An 18,271-nucleotide genomic window follows, 5' to 3' on the forward strand; every position below is an offset into this window, starting at 1 on the left:
TCCAAGTTTTCCAAGCGCAAGGGCAATTTGCAACACTTACGCAACATGCGACTAACGTTTGCGCGCTGTTTGCGTGTCACTTGCATAACACTTACACGCAAGCGCCACGGTGCAAGTTTTGCTGACAAGTGCAAAGCCCATGACAGTTACATGCAGGTCTACGTTTAATAGTTAAGCGGTATAGAATATGCAACTGACATGGAAATCCGGATTACCTTACCTTTCCTGTCCCAAATTAAAACACAAATGTAAAGGTAATTCATATTATAATTATTTATATTAATATAAGAACGTGGGAACGTTTTTCCATAAATAATCATGGAGTCAAAATGTTTTATTACTATGAGTAAAAATTTTTTATGTTTATTGTTAAGTCAGTAAAAAATCAAAATTTCGCACTGGTTTATTTCTCAAGCAATTTTAATTCCAATCCCTTAAAATTCATCTAATTAACACTGCATAATAGTATTCCTAGGTTTGTTTGTATTATTTTATTTACTTTGATTTTTCACAGATACTCAAAGTATCAAAATCAAGTGACGAAATTGACTGAGATTTGCCTATTACCTTAGTTGGGCATACTAAACGATTGGCTTCCCTTGTAATAATATTCCAACTAACTTCAACATCTTCCTTTGTAGTAAATCGCGAGCAAATAACAAATCTAATAACATATCGACTCCTATAAGTGCAAGCGACCATGAACACTTCTTTGGTAGCCGTCAAATTGTCAAGCAGTTGTTTAGTTATTTTATCACCATTCTTAAGTCTAAAGCAAACTAAGCCCATAGTTGGTTCTGGTTCCACTACGAATCTCTCATCTGCTTCTACTAATTTAGCGAAATGCTGTGCCAAACTAATATGATTTCTAATGTGGCTTCGTAAACCTTCTGCGCCATACATTTTTAAGACAGTCCACAATTTAAGTGCTCTAAATCGACGACCTAGAGGCATTTGCCAATGCCGATAATCTGGTACTCTTACTTCTGATTTAACATCATCCAAGTAAATACGCTGTACATCAAATGCATTAATCAAGTCGTAACTGTCCTTAACCCACATAGCCGAACAGTCAAAATTTACGAGAAGCCATTTGTGCACATTTACGTCGAAGGAATCGGCGTATTCCACTCCTTTCATTATGTGTCTGTATTCTGGGCAAACACATGCCGCCCCAGCATACGCAGCATCAACGTGCAACCAAACATTGTATTCTTTACAAACAGGACCTAATTCATAAAGGGGATCATAAGCGCAAGTGCCAGTAGTACCCAAGTTCGCGATGACGTAACATGGTATGAGCCCCTGAGCTTTATCTTCCTCAAAAGCTTGCCTTAATGTTTCCCCTCGCAATTTGCAATTTGAATCGGTCTTAAGAAGTCTCATTTTCATTGATCCGAGAACTCCAGCTTTTTCAACTGAAGAGTTGCACTGGTCAGAGGTGTATGCCACGAATTTCATTTTTAATAAGTCTTCATCTATATCTGGATCGATTTCAAGTAGTCTTCTAACCATTTTATCTTTAGCAGCTAATAATCCAACAAGTGTTGCTTCACTGGCAGAACCCTAGCAAGAGAAAATATCATTACATAAATAACTATAATAATATATATCCATATTAAAACACGCTAGATACTATAGAATCTAAAATATGATGTGCAAACCTGTATAATTCCACCACCAGGACCAGCGGAGCAGTTTAGAAATTCCTTAGGTAAACCCAGCAGCTTGCCAAGCCAGTTCATAGTTACAACTTCTAATTCAGTGCATGCAGGACTCGCTATCTATAGGAAAGTAATTATTACATTATATAAAGATAATTTAATAAAAAGTAAAACTTTTAATTAATGAATTAACATAATGCTTTTGAATATTTCTTAATAAAATAGGCCAATGGCCAAATGTAACGTACCCAGGTAAATCCCATTACTGCAATTCCATCACAAAGGAGACTCCCGATTAAGCTAGCATAGGATCCCCCTGTGGGATAGTAGGCGTGGAATTGTGGAGATTGCCAATGTGTCAGCTACAATAAAAATTAAATCACGTGGTATATTAATGGGCTGAGGATGATGCTGATGATGATAATATTTTTTTCAACATAGTTCAAAGAGAAGTTTCAATTATATAAAGTTAAATAGCATATAAAAATTCAAAATGTAGGTATAACATTTTAATCTATAGGTACTTACTAGTTTATACTAGTATTCAAATGAGGTAAGATTTTTCGTTTGTTTGTATCGAATAGTATCTGAGACTACTTCACTGGTTTAAACAATTTCTATACCATCGAAAATTAAATTATCAGCAAGTTACATAGGCAATGATTCCTAAAAAAAAATTGCAGTCAGAAGATTTGAAGTGCTCAACGGATGTTAATGAATTACACGTAAGTTGTATTTAGTGCAATAGTTTAGATAATTATAACTATATTTGCCGTGGAATATATGAGTATAAGCCACTTTTTAACACTCGTGTATTCAGTAAGTCCAACAAAAGCGGAAACTATCGTTTAATAAATAAAAAAGCTAATATTTTTTAACTTACGCCAGGCATCACCGTTTCGCAAAAATCCTTGAGGACATTTTCCCATTCTTCGGGCTGCTCTGGAGCATTTTCCGGCGCTGTTTTTATAAGGTATCCCGGCTCTACTGATGGTAAAACATTTCTGTAATAATAACAAATCGATATGAAAGTAAACTTCATCACACACAAACATTATTAATAATGTAACTATAACTATAAATAAAAATAAAAAAGGAACTAGGTGCCCCGTGTGGCAAAAAAGCGCTAAGGTCGCCTATAATAGAGACCCGTCTACCTAACAGATGATATGATTAAAATGTAGACTAAAGTGATTAACTATTGTATAGTTAATCACTTTAAGTATGGTGTCGGTTTTTTCATAAAATATAGTTTACTAGCGTACCCAGCCCGCTTCGCCGGGCTAGATTTTGTTTTATTTTATTTAAACATCATAAATTTTTTAACAAAAGCTGTATTTCACAGTTCAAAAATAGGAGTCAGGTCAATCCGGAGATTCCCTGAAAGTTTCATTGAAATCGGTCCAGCCGTTTCGGAGCCTATACGGAACATACCCACACACTTTTACTTTTATACGAGTATATATAGAGATACATTTGCTTCATTGAGCTTTCAAAAGCAAATGTTTCCCATTTTGACTTTTCCCTTTTTTTTTGTTATTTAATCTTGTTTTTTACGTACTTATTTGTAAAAGGTTTCGGGTTTGGCCGTAAATACTATATAACTAGCTTCGGGACTACAGTTTCTAAAATTGCCTTTGGGTGTGGATACTGCAACTTTTTGAGCTGGATTATTTATCAATTATTTATCAATCCCACGTTATAGTACAAACTATTAATATTCCTATATTAATGTTTTTCCAAAGCATTGACGTGTTCCTATGACGTTTATGTGTAGATATCAGGTATATATTAAATAAAAATAATAAACAAAATATTCATTTTGTTTAGTTGTCTAGTTGTGAATATCAATAAAAAATACATCTGTATCATAAAAAGACGATGACAATTAAAATCGCATCGCATAAAAAGAGCAATGTTGTATTTAGGGCTATCTATGCAGGGTCGAGTTACACAATAGGTACAAAATACTTTACGTCGTTTTTTTCTATGCTTATGTTTTGAATCAGTTCCCTTAAAACAAAACTCTAAAAACATCTACTTTGATAGTCCGCAAAAAATAATCCTAAAATAAATGGGAAAATGTTATGTACGTGATTGAATAGGTGTGCGTTTGTATATGTAGATGAAGTTTGTTGCAATATTACTTAGGACCTTAGCATTCTTGACGACTGATATTTCTAAAACAATATTATCATTTCAAATACGCACTGAACAGAATAGACAGGTAGAAAATTATCAAGATTGGAAAACAAACAAGAGTTAGCACTAGTTAATTGAAGCCATATATATAATAATAGAATAGTTAAACTAAAGGTTTCGCTAACTTGAAATTTGTAATACCCCAAATATAGTACACACTAGCCGATAGTGTTTTGTTTACTATACTTATTTGAGTTAATAGTCAGTCGGCTATAATTCGCAATCTTTTCAAAAACACAAAACTTTTTTTAATGCATATTTAACATTTGTAATTTGTTGCTACATAATTTAGTACGAGTAAGTACCTAGTAAGTTACATATTAAATCAACGCTTTAGTACATCATGTTTTTTTTTGCGTTTAATGAGATATTTTGTCAGGCTCAATATGTTCTATTCTCAGTATTTAGACAACCATTACCTATAAATCAATTATAAAATAAAAAATACGAAGATTATGTTTATTCCTTACAAAAGATACTGGGACAATAAACACTCACTATATGACTTGATATCATATTGTGTAGATGTATGGATGAATTATGAAATAGAATTATGAACATTTTAAAGAATGCTTAGCATGAACTTTGTTTTTTTCTGCATAATAAAGTAAAATTAAAGTACCCCAAGTAAACTTTCAGATATGGCTGCGCTGGGAAAATATTATTCATTTTCTTATATAATAACTCTAATTCTCATGTACGTAATTCCATTCATTTTAAATGCCAACAGTCTGCTGTTTGTTTAATAAGTTAACTTATATATACATACATATTCGTAATTTTAAATATTATTTAGGTCAGGCAGGTTTTAAAAGTTACGCTACAAGAACGATTGCTATTAAAAAGCCAAAGGCTTGCAATACAATAAATTGACCAGTCAATTAGGTAACTCGGAATAACTATTAGGTACTGCTACTAAAATTACTGCAAGGTAGTAGGCAGTATAGCAGATATATGTATTTTTATTCATTGTGTTCTAATTATTTAAGATTTCATGGATGCCCCATCCTATAAAATAAAAATACCTTTTATTATATTGTTTAGACTTCAGATTTTTTGGAAATAAACATTATTAGATATATATATATATGTATATATCTCAAACAGCACGAAAAAAGGTTATTAAGTAAAATTTTATGTTTTTCATTAAGAGTAGGTATGGAACACTAAAATTACCTATATGTGTAAATCGACTTTAACAATATACTTAAGCACAGGTATACATATATACTGTGTACAAGTAAAAATACACATTTCGCGTAATTTATTTCTCCGAAGCGTGCATCATTTTTACTTTCATAAATTAATTCTATTAAAACAGATAAAGCTCTTTTTAAATATCTATTACAGATCAATAAGTGAAAAGGACAAAAAAAAATTATCAAAATTTCACCCTATTTCAATTACCTCTATTTATTTATGCATAGATTTATTAGATATATTTTTTGAGATTTACAAGAATAAAAGAAAGAAAATCAAGAAGAAGAAAAAACTATGGTAATTTTATTTGCAAAAAATTTAATTTTATTTTCAGCCTGGTTATTGCGCGGGAAATGAAGCCACCATTCCCGTGCATTGACTTAATGTAATTAAAAAAAAATGTTTTTTTTTGAAAATTACCTTTTGAAAAAAAAATACATCCTACCTTCTTATTTAATAATTATTACTATCCATAATATCTCCTACATATTATAATAATGTAGTTATTTCAACTTAATTTATTAATTTTATTTTATTGCAAATCTATTTTTATTACTTATTAATACCTTATTTTCAAATATTTGTATTATATTGGAAACGGTCGGTACAATATAAATGGCTTAGTAATCTGTCCATGTATCAGTAAAAATTTACCATATTTTGACAAATAAGTAGGTAATTATCTTTTGTATATTATATACGTATTTACCTACCTGGTTCGAATATTATCGTAATAATTGGCCAACATTTCGATAACTGCTTGCCCACACTCGCGAAATTGCTGGGAATCCATGACGCACTTCACATGTAAAGAAACTTCAATCACAAATTTATAAAAACAAAACAATCAATGCTACCGATGTATAATAGTAATCTCTTTGAAAGATATCTGGCACTTGAAGCTGGAGGGACGTTTGGCGAGACAATGGTGAAACCAGTTATTGCGTTGCGGGTTTATATGCGTTTCACAGCTTTCTATTGTCGTTTGGTTGCAACTGCTGCAACCTGCGGAAGTGTTTCAGTAAAAGCGAACACTATAATCACTCTCTGCAAATTTGTAATCTTACGTAGTATATATATCTACCTACTTAACATTATATATGGATTTTTCTGTGAGTGTCTGTCTATGATTTCGAAATAACCTTGTTCGTCTAGTTGTTTTAATTTCACTACAAGTTAGCCCTTGGCTGCAATCTGACAGCACTGACTGCATCATCACTTACCTAATAGTTAACGATGCGGCAGTCTAAGACGATAGCGGGCTAAACTGTTAGTGATTTGACAGTTATACCCGGCATCGTACCGAACGCTTAATTCGCTTGGCACCACGTCTTTGTCGTATGTGTGTTAACTAGCCTCGGCCGAAGCCCACCAAACCAGACCAGATAACAGTCAGTAACTGTAAATTTCCAAATTGCCTCCGCTGGGGCTCGAATCAGGGCTTCCAATTTCCACTTATAAGATAGTGCTCATGGAGCACCAGGGAGGGCGTCTATAGTATAGCATTATTAATATGTCCAACTAAGTTGATACGTAAATGAGGTTGTGGGTAAGATTCCCGAACCAGGCCAAAAGAAGCGTTTTTTTTTAAATATTGGAGTAAGTTCTTGTTTGAAGATAGGTAGGAAGTGTCTATCCTTATGCCAGAGAGAGCGCGTTAAGCCAAGGCCAGCGTAAGATCTCGGTTATAGGTTGTTGGGAGAGATCGCTTTAGCGATAAGACCGCCTTTGTACGCAAAATATTTATGTTTTTTTTACTTCTATTTTTCTGTATTATTAAATTTATCTGCAATAAAGTTTACAAACAAATAAATACCGGCATTATTATAAGTAATGCCTAGTAGGAGTACCTACTTAGTTATTAACAGCTCACTTACAGGGCATGGGTCTCATCCCACAATGAGAACGTTTCAGGCCGCAGTCTACCTCGTTGGCCCAAGGCGGATTGGTGGACTCCACGCGCCTTTGAGATCATTATGGAGAACTCGCAGGCTTGCAGGTGTTTTCCTTCATCGTTGAAGCAAATTATATTTTTATTGTTTATAACGGACATAACTGTACGGTGCTATTCGAACTCAGCCCCCTGAAAGCGAAGCCGAAGTCCAAACCTAGGAGCGTTCTAAGTAGAATTATAAAATTCTTGCACTTCTGGCTTAGTTTACAAATACCATTATTTCAGACCTACTGAATCTTATAAAGTTGGTGAAAGAATTTATAAAATGGGTTCTGCAGATTCAGATTTTATAAATTAAAAGCATACTAATCTTTTCTCTTTAATAATATTATTATAGACTTATAGGTAACACCTGTGTACCTTATAATCGTCATCCGCAGCCTAATCGTCGCATTGCTGGGCACAGGCCTCGTCTCTCATAGGAGAGACGGTTTTAGAGCATAGACCCATTTTACTGCTCTAATGTGGGTCACTGGGCTTTAACGACTTTTACCTATACCTGATAACCGGGACCGACAAATTGACGTGCTCTCCGAGGCACGGGTGTTGACAACGCCAATAATTCTGAGCTGTTACTGAAAATTCTTTAACCGAAAACAAACACCCAATACCTATAATTTTTTACCCGTAATAGAAGTCAAGATCTTGTGATCTGTAGTTGAACATCTAACCACTGTGCCAACAAGGCAATCCTTAATACCTTATAATAATAATAAGTTTGTTAAGAAGAAAAAATAAAGATGTACCTTTAAAAACTGAGCCCTCATTATTTTACTTTCACTGCGCATAAAAAGTGGACAAGTAGGTAAAGTACGTACCTACAATCCTTTACAAGAAAGTGCGTTAACGCGGTTTAAGATGTATCTACTGAGCAATACGCTAAAAAAACGATAAAGCATCATCAGTAAGCTTTTGAATTAAATGTACTTTTGAACCAAAAAAGTATAACTACATTCGTCTTTTAGGTCTAAGGTTGCCTGGAAGAGAACGATATGTATTATGTAACTATAAGGCCACTATAGCTAACCGATTAGTGTTTCTTGTTGCGCGACATCGGTAATTCTGGTTCTTCTACGGATCTTCTCATTTTGATTTTATCATGTAGATCTCTCTACATATGAGGCAATACGCAGAGCATCTATCCAGATACTGCCTTATTTATATGAGAGATGATGAGTATGCTTTTATGCTATATATATTTCTGTTGAAAGAATATTTTCTCAATGTCTTTGAAAACATAAAAATTTCATACAATTGGTCTAATTAAGGAGGAGTAAAGTGATAACTGACAGTGAATTATAAATTTATATATATTATGATCTATTCACTTAGAAGGAGAATATCACGTGTAGGTCACGAACATCTCAGTCAGTAAATGTGATGTGAAGATACGTAAATTCAAGAGGTAGCTACGGTACCTACAGTACGGTACGGTACGGTATAAGACGTGTCTACATGGAGAAAATCATGCTTAGCAAAAATTCTTTTGATTTTTAATAGCTGCAGATTGACTGATATTCATTAAGAAGGAAATCAGGAAGGTTATGCTTCTTAAATTATAGGTAATTTGAGAGCGAGCAAGCGTGGCTGAGCGTTCGGTCAAGGCGATAGGTGACGCGAAGCGGTGCCGGCACTGTGCAATCCATGGTGAACAGATATTCCGAACGGCCCAATTTCTTCCTTATATACCAGAGATCTCTTTCTCATTCCTTCTATACTCAGAAATTATAAATTCCGCTGCCGGGGATCGAATACAGGACCTTCCACAGCGCCATATTCTGTTTATCGGTATTTCTACCAAAATGGCGGACGATCTACTGACATTCCAAAAATGAAGTCTTAAGTTATGATTCCTAAGGTAATTTTGGACATACCAATGCAAGTTTAAAGAATGTGTTAAAACATTTATTACAGCGAGGTTATTATAAAATTGATGAATTTCTTAATGACAAGGTTGCTTGGAAGCATCCGGCTCCGCTTTCTCAGAAGAAAGAAAAATGAATTTTAAAATGTAAAATGTAAATAGTTGATGTTGGAAAAGAGCAACTGCTGAGTTTCTTGCCGGCTTCTTCTCGGTAGAATCTACCTTCCGAACCGACAACACGACTTAGAGTCACAACACACAGACAGACTTGACGTTTCAAAAGTGCTTATATTAGGCCTACTTGAAATAATTTTTTTTTTTAATTTTGAAGCCACTGCGTAATAACCTTAATCGTTAGCCCTTTCAATCTTACATAATCCCTCAATAATATTAAGTGCAATACATCTGTTTGTTTGCCTACAGGGGTAATCCTCTGAAACTACTTAATAAACAGATTTAAAGAAATACTAAAATAAACACAAACTGATTTGCTGTCATTATTCAGCGATAAATTGTTTATTCAGGTGTTGGTGGATAATACAAAAGTATGGTTAAAAAAATAAGGAACAATTTACTATTCTGTAATTGTATAAATCTTGTATTATTCAACCGGGAAGCATTTTTTTTGCAACTAATTCTAACGCCGCAAACGACTCGTTTGCAAATGTACCTGAACCCAAATTCAAGGCTACTTTTTTAATATGATTGCTAAACTATCATCATCGTCATCAGCATGTCAACTATACGAGTAGGTCCTTTGGAAATTCTTAATTCCACGGCCTTGTGCTGTTTGCATCCAGCTTCTCTTTGCGACTCGTTTTATCCGTCTACCTAATCGGGGGTCTAATAACGCTGCGTTCAGACTAAATGACTCGTTAACCTATGTCGTTAAATCTGGTTCTTCAATGGATCTCCTCATACTGGTTGGATCACTTAGAGATACTCCGAGCATATTTCCCTTCATCGCCCGCTGAGTGGCTCTGAATGACTCTTACGAGACATATAGTGAATACCGTGTTTCGGAGCCAAAGTAACTAAATAATAAACAGTAATGTGAATATTTCTTTAATATTAGACTAAACTATAGGTTCTAGTCTACATCTGAAAGGATTGGAAAGGCGCTACTTTTAGACGTATCAATTTAGTTTAGGAGGTTTATGGACCATACAATTGGCACCATTGCCATGTATTTTATTCGCTGTAGGACTCGATAAATAAAACTCTATAAGTGCGAATATCCATTCCACATTCAGATGTGAAGGTAACAGAGTATTTTTCAGCCTTGTCTTGAGCGGGTATGGTTACGGGTAGTGCTAGGAGAGCTCCTGTGTGCTGAGCTAATGTTGCTCTTTCAAGTCTAGGGTGGAGCGCTCTGGATGTAATTCGGTAAGTTGTATCACTGCGTAGTATATGTTGCACTTCAGACAAATTTGTTCCACCTTCCTCTAGTAGCATACTCAAGATTATTTTACCCGTAGCAGTTTCTGAAACGAAGCATTATATATATTTTTTTTGTTTAACGCGCTAATATTTAAGATCTCAGTTGGACTTGAAAAATCTTTGTAGCATTTGTTACTCCAATTTATGACCATGACTATGTAAAATCATGCCCTCAGACTTGACCAATCGGTTGGCGATGCAACGCGGTTGGTTGATTATAGTTGCAAAAACACGTATAATTTGTTTATTTTTATTTGACAATAATATTCCTATTTATTTATATTCATTGTATAGATATATATTAATTATGAGTATGTTTATATAATATTGTGTATAAGTTTTTTATATATGTAGTATTTACCTATAAATATCTATTTATAAATTTTATTATAACGGCTGCCTGGAAGTGATCGCTATGTAGCGATAAGGCCGCCTAATTGTATACATCGTGTAAACTAGTATAAAAGTGTATTAATTCATTAATTCATTTAAACTTAATGCTATAATTTCATTTTGGAATAAAAATACACACATTTATATACACACACTATTGTGACCTTACCAATAAGTTGGTCGTAAACTTGAATCATTACTTCTGAAGCATTTTCAACAAGAGCATATCTCAGTGATTTTAACATTAGTTCGTTTCTATGAGGTATCATCAAAACAGTCGTTCGATAACATTCACAGGCTTCCCCGCAACTGCAGGGATCTAAAGGCCATGCTTGCACTTTTGTTTGTAAAGTATCTATAGCCAGGTCCCAACGTGGCTGCGTTGTCACTCGTACATAAAATTCCCCTGCCTCACTTCTAAACCATATCCAAGAGTTGCTTATTTGCGTACTGAGGCACATAATTTGTAAATGTAGTTTATGATCTGGTATTTCCTGCCCAGTTTCTTTAGGCATACCAACTAAAGTAATTTCCTTGTCAATTAGACACAGACGTTTTACACAAAATCTCAATCTTGAGTTATCGTCATATCTAATTGGTATGGTCGGTTCTTCATCCATTAAATATAGCTTGTACAAAGCTGTTACTAAAAATGGTGATGCTACCAAAATGTCTACTTTGTTGGGTCTGTACAAAGGCCCTGTTACTTTACACTTCCTTGTCGGATAAAGTGACCCTACGTATCCATGAAGCAAGAACACGATATATGTGTCAAATATCCTTGTTTTATTATAACCATGAATCAATAGTATTGCTGACTCTTTTTCAACAAAATTTGCTGTGTATTTAACGTTAAGATGCATTTTTTTGCCATTATCGGCGGAAGAAGCTTTCTCTACGGAAAAACTATTTTTTTTATTGTTTAATAGGGTATAGTTAAATATCAATGATTCTTGCCCTGTAGGGTTTATAACGACTTGTCTAGACGAACTCCTCAATAGAGGTGGCTTAAATTGAACCGAATCTCTTGGCTTGAACATAGGTAACGTGACATATAAATGTATAGAAAGAAATAGCATAAGTAGAAAATTTGGTTGAGTAAAATCTTTACTATTTAGTGGAAAATAAAGTCTTAATAAATTTGTTGCCTCTATTATGAGACATGCGTTATTAATTATATCACCTTCAGAGTCACCTATTACACAGAATTGCCGAAAATGTTCTTCCAAAAACGGGCAGTAATGTAATATTACAGATATTATAGCTATGCCGTCAGATAAATCAGTGGTTATATTTGTTACGATTTTAATTCCTTTATCTTTGCCTCGAAGCTTTATATGTTGTAATGCTATATTTTCATTATACCAGTCAATTAATATCTTGATAATATCTCGAGGCTGGGAGCTCATGCAAATACATTCGAAGAAACAACTGTCCATCACAAATACCTTGTAGCTTTGCAAAATAAAATCAAACCAACTTTGTTTATTTAATCTATCAAATAGTGCCACATTTTCTTTGAGATTTTGGGTAAAAATAATATCAGCATTACACTTTGCGGTAACATTTTCAGAATAAATGACAAATTGATCGTAACTTAAAAGAAAAGTTGCTTGTAAAGTCCATAAGTTAGCTCCTCGTGACTTCAATAAGTTTATTATTTCTCGGTAAGTATCATGAATCTCTTTAACACATTTGAATGAATCATCAACTCCAACAGCACTAAAATCGATAATATTAAAACTTAAGGTATCTGTTTTAATTCTCTTTAATACTTTAGTTTCTATTAAAAATATAAACTTACTTAATTTTACGTACGTGTTTCATTAGCGGGCCTGCAATTCTCCTCAAAAAATTAAGATATGAAACGTTTATTCCTTTTGATTTTGTTGCACCTTGTTGAGATGAAATTCCCGAAGATATTGCATGGAATGTGTCTGGAATTGTTGGAAACAAATCCCTCCGAAATCCTTGTTGAAACATCCACTTCTCTAAAAATGTGGTACCTGTTTCCATATAGTTAAATAAATCACTTTGAGTATTTAGGGGATAATATGGATAGGGATTATTATTCTGTTTCACAAACTTCTGTGTATGTAAAGTCAATGCACAATATGTAAAGCAAAAACAGACTTCTACTTCACATCCTGATCCGTTGTTATGTTGAAAATTTAACATTGTATTACTCGCATAACATGTTTGACAAGAAACTGAAATTTGCGCAGTCAATACAGTAAAATAAATTCCTTCTTCTTGAATTAAATCTGCATTTACGATTTCCACATTTAGATTTGGTTCTTCTTTTGAATTGCAAGTAAATAATTCTTTCTCTGATTGCCCTTCTGTTTTAATCTTGAGTGTTCGCATATCTTTTTCACCTATATAACACGGTGCAAAAATAATTCTGTACGTATCTGGAATCATAGCTGGCGCCTGCCTTTTGCCAACAAAGGTTAAATTATAATAAGGTGTAGACATTTCTTTATCTAAATATAACAAGGCAATGGCTACAAATTTACCATGATCTTTCGGATGAAATTTTAAAGTAAAACTTGCTTGGTTTTCACAGTCTAATTCAAATTTTATTTGACTTTCATTTATAATAAACTCACGTTCTACAGTATGTATATTCAAACTGAAATTAGGGGCCAGTTTTGATGTAAGAATAGTCACATACAAGTAATATTTTGAAATATTAGTCATACTAAAATCGATGGTATTATCTCCACTCGGCATAAAATCGAGTTCAAACTTGTCAAGAGAAAAAATAATCCACGGCACTGTTATAACACCTGTCATTCGGCAAAACGTTATATCTTTAGTTACAGTTTTAATTTTAACTTTTAAATTATTTTCATAGGACCTGAAATTAAAATTTATTAATTATGTCCATCAACTTACCACAAACACCAAGAAATTTAGGAATATAATATAAATATTTACTTCTCATATTCTTCAATATAATATTTTAATTCAGTGGAGCTTGTATCATTGTTTGGCGGCCCTAATAAGTCATTTACTTTAAAAGGGATATACATTTCATACTCTCGTCGAAAAATATCGTAAATTTTTATGAAGACGGTCTTGGATTGGCCTCCCTCAATTATAAATCTGAATATTCTTTTTTTTTCATTGCCTTCTGCCACGTATACATTAAAAATATTTTCATCACTTGTATCTAATACATCAATGATTGTTTTCAATGTGCTAATATTTTGAAACGTTACAGGTACATAGGTTATCATATGACAAGGTACTCTAGCCATATATATATTCTTCGGGTGAACTATTATCTTTGGTTCCACCACATTTCCACTTACAGGTAAGATTACATTTTCTTTATTAATTATTTTCAAACTAATATCAAAAGCAAATTCTAAAATACATGTAATTTTAACAATTATATTAAAATTCATTACCGTTTTAGGTCTTATAGAACCAAACATTGGTTCTATTCTAAAACCAGGTATTAAAGGCTCTACGACGTGAAATAAAGCAATTTCTCTCGAAGAATTTTCAAGTTTTACCCTTTCTATCGTTTCCAAATTTAAGGCGATATCTTTAAATACTACCGCTGCTTGTAAAAATTTTATTGATAGTTTACGCGTAATTATGTTTAATTCTAGAGGTATAGTTCTAGTGACTGTACTCAGGGAAAATAAATTTACCTCGTGAGTTTTCGTTTTTGTAGGTTTGCAAACATACTGAACTTCGCATATCTTGCAAGAATGTCCTGGAATTGTGCCCGTATTTGGAATTATTTCAAATGGAGTGTCTGGCAGTAAGTTATCCCATTTAAACATGGCTGATATGTTATAATTGTTATAAATTCTTAAAGGCACAGAGGTAACAAAACTTTCTGTCGTTACCATACCAAATTTTAAACTCTTTTCATTTACCATTAATGCCGGGTTACCTACTTGTAGCGTATAAGGGTGTTTTCGACAATATTTTTTATTGATCATGTATTCAAATGTTCCATCGAAACTTCCTTCGATATATCCATGACATAATATGGTTATACATATTTCTGTAAATGATTTCACTTTTACTTTATAAGTAATTACTTTGTTTTCTGTATAAAGTATGCAATTATTTTTTAAAAGGTGAACGGTGATATCGTACTTTGTACAGTTTTGTATTAATAGGGTTTTTTCACCATACGTAGATAAACCAACTCTTCCAAAATCTATAACAAATGGAACAAATCGAATAAGAAAGAGATCATATAGTGTAGCATTTTCTTCAAGTGTTTCGCAAAAGTTTTTAGTGGGTTTGCAGCTTATAGAACTTATATGGCAATATTCGTTATTACTGCTGTATTTTTCCAAATTAGATTTTTTCACATGCGACTTTTTTGATATTTCAAGATATCTTAGCGCTGCCTCCTTTCGAAGTTTTTTAACTTTTCTCTCATTACCAACGTAAGTATAAATAGCATTCTGCTCATTTAGTAAGTGCAATGATTCAACTGATATTTGTTTCGATAATTTTTGATAAGTTATATTTAATTGAAAATTAACAACGTAGGTGATAAAATTTCCCGAGGTGTTATTCATAAAACTATCATGAGGGTTAATAATTTTGAACTGAATATTATTTTTTACTTTTAGACATGTAGGTTTTATTGTTATGGAAACTTTTGCAGAAGTGTTCGGTAATATAGTGAAATTTTCAGGCGTGACCTCAAAACCAGTGACTCTGACATACTGCATTTTAGCACTCATTATACAAGATTCGTTGCGTATTCTTATGTATTTTGACATTTTGGTATTTATAATAACATTTCCAAAATTTAGCGTCTCTGGTGTATGGAAAACTTTGCAATCTTCGAATTGACCACTTATGTAGTATCTACCAATTTCTGAATGAAATTCATCATAGCAACAACGACTTCCGTCTGCTCTTATTAATCTCAAGTCAAACACAAATCTATTATCAAAATTTTTGAAATGTCTTGCTTTTGATATACATTCATTTTTAGGTGTGAAAGCTATTTTAATAGTATGGCTGTCTATTAGCGAAATAAGAAATGCTCTATGCGATGCAGATATTTCGTATGCCTCATCAAATTTCTGAAAAACAAATTCAGATTCTTTAGCATACATATAGTTATGACAGTTCTAAAATAAGGATATATGTTGAATGTAATTAAAACAAATAATTTCAGATTAATATAAATATTATAATGCAGTATAATGTACAGTTCCTACTCAGATTAGGACGTACCAGTAAGCATGTAAGGTTTTATAATTAGACTGTAAGGGTTTCATAAATACACTTTGGGTTAAGTGATTGAACAGTTTACGACGGATATAACATTATAATTACTCCATAATATGGCAAGCTTATTTTCAAAAAAAGAAGTTCAGACACAATCAATAACAATAATTAAAAATAAATATTTTTTTAACCTTTCTTTGCTCTGTTTTGTTTAATAAAGACTATGTATCTATAACGTTATAAGTAGTATGCTAGCACATCTTCCATGAACAAGTACAATAACAAATATTGCCACTTAGACGAAGAAGGCACTACTAGAAATCGTTTTCGCAGATAGCAAATCAAGCTTAGCCGATTAATCCGAAATCTACGCTAGTCACCTAGCAACCAGTGTGGTAGCCACTGTAGTTGCAAATACGGAAACGCTACATCAAAGTCAAAGTCAAATATTTCTTTATTCAAATAGACACAGACGGTATTTTAGATGCGTTGATTACATACAAAATGTGTATTTAGTAGTGATCTACATTTGTAAATTTAAAGCTATAGCTCCGAGGGTCCCAAACGCGCCCTGGTCTGAGAAGATGCCCATAATGGGTGGTCTTTTTGCTATCACCATCTCACATTGTCATCGTTTACGTAATCCTGTATACTATAGCAGGAATTTTGCTTTAAGCTTTCGCTTAGTACAAACTTGTACTGGTACTGGTAATTAAATTGATGAAATATGAGATATGATTGAAATATTGTAAAATTGTATACATTTTCCTTTAAATGATTGAATTTGTGTAGTCTAGTGTATTGCACTGCAAGCTTACTTTCGCTTCTAACGTTCAAATTATTGCAGCCACATTTTCTCTTATATTTAGATATATTTTTGTGAAAATACATTAGATTTTCAAATATGTATTGGCTATGACTGTCATTATTTTAACATGTTTAAATTTATCTCTCAAAGACTCTTTCGGACCCATTTTATAGATCGCACGAACAGATTTCTTCTGCAGCACGAAAATAGTGCCAATATTAGCAGCTTTACCCCATAGTAAAATTTTATATGACATAATGCTGGAAAATCACTAAAATAGATTAAGCTAGTAGTTTCTATATATGTCATGTGGCGTATCTTCTTTAAGTTTTAAAAGTTAAACATCTAAAGTTATTCCTAGAAATACTGTTGCATCCACCGGATTATTAAGTAGTACAGTGGTTTTTGCATGTTTAACATTTGGTAATGTGCATTTTATGCACTTAATTTTTTTCCATTTAAAACCAAATTATTAACTTCAAACCATTGTACTACTTTACGAGAGAGAGTTCACATCGTCAAAAGCTAATTCACGTCTATTAATTTTGAATATAAGTGATGTATCATCAGCAAACAATACTATCCCTTGATTATCCCTAACAAGGTAAGGAAGGTCATTAATGTAAATAAGGAATACAAAAGGTAATATAGAACCCTTTGAAACACCAGTTTTCACAACTGACCGCTCTCCATTAAATTTGCCTAGCAATTTGAAATTGCCTAACATTTGAACCCTATCGCGCAAGTAGTAACTGATCAAGTCGAGAGAAACACCCTGAATTCCATAGTGGTGTAGTTTTTCGTTTCATGTACAACATAATCAAACTCTTCAAACAAGTCGCAGAACACTCCAAGAGCATCACGTGACTCCTCCCAGTCTTCAAATATATTTTGTATTGGGTCAATGAACACAATTGCTTTTAACTGATCGAATTAGTAGATCGTTGCAATTTTTAAAAATATTTATCAATAACTAATCCAGGAACTATGATAATGAAATTAAGTACCAGTAAGCATCCTTCGCAAAACGTTTTGAGATATGCTGATGTTTTAAGGTCGATTTCCACATCCAATTCTCGTGTTGTAGACAGACCAACATAAGATAGCGGAAATTCTACAACTTTGAATCTTTTGAAAACATTATCGAGATTGTAGGAATTACAAGTTGACATGCTACAAATATTTGTTTAATATTGTATTTAATAACTATGCTCTAAAAAAATAACTTATTTAAAAATAGGAATAAAATACATCATATTAATAATAAATACCGAGAAAAATTACAATAGCAAGATTAGTGATGTCAAAAAACCATGTCAAGTTGGTAAACAACTTTATGAAGAAAAATTATATATTTTTTGTTACATATTTTTAATATAAATTCCTCAGAATAAAAACTAAAATATGCGATACTCTTTGGATAGACAATAAAATTACAGGTTGGCAAGAAAAATTTCAAAATTCATTTATGTATATCAAGTTGACTGACTATTAGTGCACTTTTGAAATTGTGTTCTATCTGT

At 32.9% G+C, this 18,271-nt stretch overlaps 2 protein-coding genes across 2 annotated transcripts; both read right to left on the reverse strand.

The window, feature by feature from the left end:
• Nucleotides 1–371: 371 nt before the first annotated feature.
• Nucleotides 372–5,980, reverse strand: LOC120636526 (aromatic-L-amino-acid decarboxylase-like). Its single transcript, XM_039908041.1, has 5 exons — nucleotides 5,780–5,980; nucleotides 2,548–2,668; nucleotides 1,913–2,026; nucleotides 1,665–1,784; nucleotides 372–1,566 (listed from the first exon to the last, which is right to left on the reverse strand). The coding sequence occupies exons 1-5, from the start codon at nucleotides 5,857–5,859 to the stop codon at nucleotides 496–498; spliced, it is 1,506 nt and encodes a 501-aa protein (XP_039763975.1). The 5' UTR covers nucleotides 5,860–5,980; the 3' UTR covers nucleotides 372–495.
• Nucleotides 5,981–10,054: 4,074 nt separating this feature from the next.
• Nucleotides 10,055–17,920, reverse strand: LOC120637273. Its single transcript, XM_039909029.1, has 5 exons — nucleotides 17,756–17,920; nucleotides 13,661–15,792; nucleotides 12,522–13,580; nucleotides 10,887–12,439; nucleotides 10,055–10,368 (listed from the first exon to the last, which is right to left on the reverse strand). The coding sequence occupies exons 1-5, from the start codon at nucleotides 17,918–17,920 to the stop codon at nucleotides 10,076–10,078; spliced, it is 5,202 nt and encodes a 1,733-aa protein (XP_039764963.1). The 3' UTR covers nucleotides 10,055–10,075.
• Nucleotides 17,921–18,271: the final 351 nt, after the last annotated feature.

Source organism: Pararge aegeria, chromosome 3 (genome assembly GCF_905163445.1).
Source record: "Pararge aegeria chromosome 3, ilParAegt1.1, whole genome shotgun sequence".
Classification (NCBI taxonomy): Eukaryota; Metazoa; Arthropoda; class Insecta; order Lepidoptera; family Nymphalidae; genus Pararge; species Pararge aegeria.